The 6,437-nt window shown below is 47.8% G+C and overlaps 2 protein-coding genes across 2 annotated transcripts in view; one reads left to right on the top strand and one right to left on the bottom strand.

The window, feature by feature from the left end:
• FAM161B (family with sequence similarity 161, member B) overlaps nucleotides 1-2,360 on the bottom strand; it is a 17,378-nt gene extending 15,018 nt beyond the window's left edge. The window contains 1 exon segment of the mRNA XM_011949592.1: nucleotides 2,130-2,360. Within this exon segment, the coding sequence (XP_011804982.1) occupies nucleotides 2,130-2,360 (231 nt within the window).
• Nucleotides 2,361-2,430: 70 nt separating this feature from the next.
• Nucleotides 2,431-6,437, top strand: part of COQ6 (coenzyme Q6 monooxygenase) — a 13,450-nt gene continuing 9,443 nt past the window's right edge. Inside the window, exons 1-2 of the mRNA XM_011949811.1 lie at nucleotides 2,431-2,640; nucleotides 5,536-5,670. Of these exons, the coding sequence (XP_011805201.1) occupies nucleotides 2,478-2,640; nucleotides 5,536-5,670 (298 nt within the window). The 5' untranslated portion in view covers nucleotides 2,431-2,477. The remainder of the gene's footprint in view (nucleotides 2,641-5,535; nucleotides 5,671-6,437) is intronic.

Below are 6,437 nucleotides of genomic sequence, written 5' to 3'. Positions count from 1 at the left end.
AAAAAAAAAAAAAAAAAAAAGAATGTACTTGTAATCGGTACATCAGTTAGGTTTATTAACTTGCTGCAGGACACTACCGAAAACCATAGGGAACTTAGGGTCGGAGGTGTGAGTTTTATAGGGCTGGCCAGCTTCCCTGATTGATTCTGGAATGGTGTTGTCATGAAGTGGGGACAATTTAATAAGTGAATGATTGAGCTTTTTTGTTTTTTTAGGCAGGATTTTGCTCTGTCACCCAGGTTCTGGAGTGCAGTGGTGCAATCATGCCTCATTGCAGCCTGAACCTCCTGAGCTCACGTGATGATCCTCCCACCTCAGCCTCCCGAGTAGCTGGGACTACAGCACGCACCACCACATCTGGCTAATTTTTAAATTTTTTGTGGAGATGGGGTTTCACCATGTTGCCCAGGCTGGTCTCCAACTCCTGAGCTCAAATGATTCGCCTGCCTTGGCCTCCCAAAGTGCTGGGATTACAGGCGTGAGCCACTGGGCCCCGCCCAAAGGCAATTGTTATTCAAAAGGTGAGAAGAAAAAAGTAGGGTGGGTAACTAATTGATCAGTAAGCAGTATCATTTGGAAGAAGGAGTGTTAGTAATTTTGCACCTATAGTATGGACCTGAAACACTGTTTCCTGATGCTCTTGTCCTTGGCATTATCTATGCCTACGACAGTCTGAGTTATACTTTCTTAGTCCTGGGCTGATTTTTATTTTTCATTGTGGAGGAACTTTGAATTGACAATTGATTGATGAGGAGCCAGCCTTACTAAAATCCAGGGTAAGAGTCAGAGGTATGTATGCACCCTAGCCCTGGCTCTGCTACAAAGTGTGTGCGATCTTGGACACATTTTTTCTTTTTTTTTAAAGACAACTTTATTAAGATATAATTTCTATACAGTATATTCGCTCATTTAAAGTGTACAATTCAGTAGTTTTGATATATACACAGAGTTGTGCAACTACCATCACAATTTTAGAACACCTTCATCGCCCCTAAAATAAACGCCATACTCTTTAGTAGTCACTCCCTATTTCCCCTAACCATCCACACCCCGCCCCACCAGCCCTAAGCAATCGCAAGTCTACTTTCTGTCTTTAAGAATTTGGGGTCCGCGAGGCGCACTGGCTCACGGTACTCCTAGCACTTTGGAAGGCCTTGGTGGATCACTGGAGGCAGGCGCCACCACACCTGTTTTTTTTTTTTTTTTTTTTTTTTGAGACAGAGTCTCACTCTGTCGCCAGGCTGGAGTGCAGTGGTGCGATCTCAGCTCCCAGCTCCCTGCAAGCTCCGCCTCCCGAGTTCAAGTGATTCTCCTGCCTCAACCTTCCCAGTAGCTGGGACTACAGGCGTGCGCCACCATGCCCAGCTAATTTTTGTATTTTCAGTAGAGACGGGGGTTTTGCCATGGAAACCAGCCTGGTCTCGATTTCTTGACCTTGTGATCCGCTTGCGTCGGCCTCCCAAAGTGCTAGGATTACAGGTGTGAGCCACCGCGCCTGCCTTTTTTTTTTTTTTTTTTTTTTTTTTTGAGACAGAGTCTCACTCTGTCGCCAGGCTGGAGTGCAGTGGTGCGATCTCAGCTCCCAGCTCCCTGCAAGCTCCGCCTCCCGAGTTCAAGTGATTCTCCTGGTCAGCCTCATGAGTAGCTGGGATTACAAGGGCCCACCACCATGCCTTTTTTAATTTTTAGTAGAGACGGGGTTTCACCATGTTGGCCAGGCTGGTCTCGAACTCCTGACCTCAGGTGATCCACCCGCCTCGGCCTCCCAAAGTGTTGGGATTACAGGAGTGAGCCACCACCCCGGTCAAATGTGGGGGGCAATTTTCTTAATTTTTGTGTGCCTCAGTTTTCTCTTCTACAAAAAAGGGACGACAATTGGTCACAGAGTACTAACAGGATAAGCGAAAACTTATGTGACATTGCCTATAAGGAGCCTCGTATTAAGTCCGAGAGGTTCAGGTCTCCAAATCAGAATTCGCCTCCTGGTGCCTAAACGCTCATTTTTAACCCCACGCCCCTCCGTGACACGCCCCTGCTGTCTGTTTCCAAGGCAACGCCAAACAGTTTTCCTCTCTAGGATTCCTTTCCCGGGAGCAGTCCCGCTTCCTCCCTTCTCTTTCTCTCCTCACCTGACGGCTCCCCTCCGCGCCTCCGGGGGCTCCCTCAGTCCTCTCCACGGTCATTTCAGCTGGACAGAGGCAACAGCGGCTGTAACAGCGATAGGGGCAGCAGCAGCTGCAGCTCTAGCTATGCGGAGCCAGGGTCCACCCCTTTGTAGCTTTGGCGTCTGACTGGCTTCCAGGGCAGCCCGCCCGAGGAGGCAAAGTTCGTTTTCCGATTGGCCTATTCTCTTAGCGCATTTTATTTCCGGTTCTGAGGACGCCGCTGAAGCGGGACGGGATTGGAGTGCTCTGCTCCGGAAGCACTACCTAGTTGGGCCTACCGGAGGCCTGAGTGCGACGGCGCAGGTCTGCACCATGGCGGCCCGGCTCGTGAGCCGATGCGGGGCTGTGGGTGCAGCTGCCCACAGCAGCCCGCTGGTGTCCTGCCGCAGGTGGTCCGGCGCCTCTGCAGACACCGTGTATGACGTGGTGGTGTCGGGTGGAGGCCTGGTGGGCGCTGCAATGGCCTGTGCCTTGGGTAAGCTCCTCTCCAGGCTACTAGTGGCGGGAAACTGGGCCGCGGAGGCCAGATGAGAGCCGTGAGAGCCCTAGCACGACTTGTCCAAAGACAGTTTCTCCCCTGCCCTCCTGGAGGAACCGCAGGGCAGGCTGGAATGCGTGTGGTCCTTCCGGGTCCAGTAGGGTCAAAAGTGGGAGGGGCGTTCTGAGTCTGTTCTACTCATGGGAAAGCAGGCCTTCCCAGGGTTATTTATATATGAGAGTTCCAGTTTCTCCAGATCCTGGACAGTACTTGTCGTTGTCTTTTTGTTTATAGACATTGTAGTGGGTGTAAGTAAAGTGGGATCTTCAGGTTTTGATTTGTATTTCCCTAATGATTAATGATGTTGAATATCCTTTCACATGTGTTTTGGTCATTTGTGTGTCTTCTTTGGAAAAATGCCTATTCAGACCCTTTGCCCGGTTTTTAATTGAGCAGTTTGTCTTTTGAATACTGAGTGGTAAGAGTCATTTTTATTTATTTTTCGAGACAGGGTCTTCCTCTGTGCCCAGGCTGCAGTGCAGTGGCATGATCACAGCTCACTGCAGCCTCAACCTCCCTGGCTCAATTGATCTTCCTGCCTCTGCCTCCCAAATAGCTGGGACTGCAGGCATGCGCCACCACTCGGCTGATTTTTGTATTTTTTTGTAGAGATGAGGTCTCACTATGTTGCGCAGGCTGGTCTGGAACTCCTGGGCTCAAAGCAATCCACCCGCCTCAGCCTCCCAAAGTGCTGGGATTACAGGCATAAGCAACCCTGCCTGTATACAAGTCCCTTATCTGATAAATGACTTGCAAATATTTTCTTCCATTTTGTAGTCTTCTCACTTCCCCCCGCGCCCTCCCCCCAGACGGAGTTTCGCTCTTGTTGCCCAGGATGGAGTACAATGTCACGATCTTGGCTCACTGCAACCTCTGGGATTACAGGCACGTGCCACCACACCTGGCTAATTTTTGTATTTTCAGTAGAGACAGGGTTTCACCATATTGGCCAGGCTGGTCTCGAACTCCTGACCTCGTGATCCACCTGCCCCTGCCTCCCAAAGTGCTGGGATTACAGGCATGAATCACCATGCCCGGCCCATTATGAGATATTTTTTGCGATTTTTTTTTTAAAGCTCCTCAGCTGTCATTAGTATTAGTGTTTTTTATATGTGACCCAAAACAATTCTTCCACTGTGACCTGGGGAAGCCAAAAGATTGGACACCCTGATCTGAGGGCAGCTATTCCACCCTATGATCCTCATCTCACAAGATACACAAAATTTAACTTAAAGCAGATCATAGACTTCTGTAACAGGGTGGTTCTCATGGCTACTTGGGAGGCTGAGGCAGGAGAACTGCTTGAAACTGGAAGGGGGGAGGTTGCAGTGAGCCGAGATTGTGCCACTGCACTCCAGCCTGGGCAACAAGAGCGAAACTCCATCTCAAAAAAAGAGAAGAAGCTACTGCCCTCTACAGAGTGTGTCCCTGTGCCCCATCCTCCACAGCAAAAGCTGCTACTGCCGCAAGAGGGGCCGCTCACTGTCTGTATGGTTGGAGCTAACTTTCTTTTTTTTTTTGAGACAGAGTCTCCGCTCTGTCACCCAGGCTGGAGTGCAGTGGCAGGATCCCAGCTCACTGCAACCTCTGCCTCCCGGGTTCCAGTGATTCTCCTGCCTCGACCTTCTAAGAAGCTGGGACCACAGGCGCCCGCCATCACACCTGGCTAATTTTTGTGTTTTTAGTAGAGACGAGGTTTCACCATGTTGCCCACACTGGTCTCAAACTCCTGAGCTCAAGTGATCTGTCCGCCTTGGTCTCCCAAAGTGCTGGGATTACAGGTGTGACCCACTGTGCCTGACCTTTTTTTTTTTTTTAAGTTTTTGAGACAGGGTTTTACTGTCCCCCGGGTAGGAGTGCAGTTGCACAAACATGGCTCAGGTGTGCCACCATGCCTAGCTAGTTTTTAAAAAAATATATTTTTGTAGAGACAGGGTCTTGCTATGTTGCCCAGGCTGGTCTTAAACTCCTGGGCTCGAGCGATCCTCCCACCTCGGCCGCCCAAAATGCTAAGATTACAGGTGTGAGCCACCATGCCTGGTCCCCCTTTTCTTTTATAAACTCTAATTCTTTTTTTTTTGAGATGGAGTTTTGCTCTTGTTGCCCAGGCTGGAGTGCAATGGTACAATCTTGGCTCACTGCAACCTCTGTCTTCCAGGATCAAGCGATTCTCCTGCCTCAGCCTCCCGAGTAGCTGGGATTACAGGTGCCTGCCATCACCTGGCTAATTTTTTTGTACTTTTAGTAGAGACAGGGTTTCACCATGTTGGCCAGGCTGGTCTCGAACTCCTGACTTCAGGTGATCTGCCCACCTTGGCCTGCAAAGTGCTGGGATTACAGGTGTGAGCCACCTCACCAGCCTTTATAAACTCGTAATTCTTTATTCTTGGTTTAATCTTGAGACTGCATTGAATTTTGCTTATTTATTCCACTTTTTCTTTTGAACAGGAGTTGTAATTTTTAGTGACTTTAATACTTGAGATTGGAAAGAACTGGTGTTTAAATACTATAACTTTTTCAATTCATTTTTCCTTTCTAGGGCTTTCCGTTTGCTAGTTAGGTGTTTGCCATTACTTGCTTCTTGGCATGTGGCATGTAGTGGTCTTTGGAGAAGGCTTACAGTAGTGGGCAGGGTGGTTCTCATGGCTAAATTGGTGGTATATGTTATTGCTTAGGACTCTGCATGGGTATAGTGTTTACTTTATGTTCTCTGTAAGAAATTCATACTCTAAGGGTTAAGTAGTTACTCTGTTGTTTCTCTTGGTAATGGGAAAAGAAATACTTGATTTTCCTGAAATGATACAAATTTTTTATTTTTTTAAATTTTTTTAGGGTATGATATTCACTTTCACGACAAGAAAATCCTGTTGCTAGAAGCGGGTCCAAAGAAAGTATTGGAGAAATTGTCAGAAACTTACAGCAACAGGGTCAGCTCCATTTCTCCTGGCTCTGCGACACTTCTCAGTAGTGAGTAGAAGATCCTCCTTCAAAGATCCAGTCTCCTTTCCCACTCAGCTTTCTAGTGTATCCCGTGGGGCAGAGTCATCAGAGCATCTGACAAGGAGGGAATTCACTGAGGTGGGTGGAGAGGGGGTGGGATTGGTAGTCTAATGCAGATGTGGACCCCTGCAATTGCCACTGCATCAACTCCCTGTCAGGAATGCATCCTTGAGGCATGTGGGTCCATCATGTTGACTTCACTTGTGATGTTGTGTCATTATGAATTGGTGGAACTGAAATCATATGAACTAATCATGAACATTCACTTTGAATAGCAGTGCTCTCTTCATCCTGAGTCAAGCCCTCTAGCAAGCTAGGGAGCTTGCATGTGAAATGCTCTTGGGGTGCAGATGAATAATGTGTACACGTGGAACCAGTTAGCCAACTGTCATTAGGTCTGCTGGATATTTCCCTCAGACCATCCTGTCTGAAATCACCCTATCTCAAATTAAACTCTTCCATCACTTTCTAGCCCCTTTCCCTGCTCTATTTTTCTTCATAATGCTTACTACTACCTGGCATTATATTATGTGTTTGTTTTTTACTGTCCATCTCTCCAATTAGAATGTTAACTGCAGAAGGCCAGGGACTTTTTCCGTTTAGTTTCCCACTTTACTGTATTTGGCACATAGTTGGTGATCAGTAAATATTTCCTCAGTGAATGAATCTGTTCAGTGCTATGAAGAGCTAAAAAATAAAAAATAGGCCAGGCATAGTCATGTGTACCTGTAGTC

The sequence above is a fragment of the Colobus angolensis genome, unplaced genomic scaffold, assembly GCF_000951035.1.
Source record: "Colobus angolensis palliatus isolate OR3802 unplaced genomic scaffold, Cang.pa_1.0 Scaffold3, whole genome shotgun sequence".
In the NCBI taxonomy this organism is placed as follows: Eukaryota; Metazoa; Chordata; class Mammalia; order Primates; family Cercopithecidae; genus Colobus; species Colobus angolensis.
This window is presented reverse-complemented; position numbering and strand designations above follow the sequence as displayed.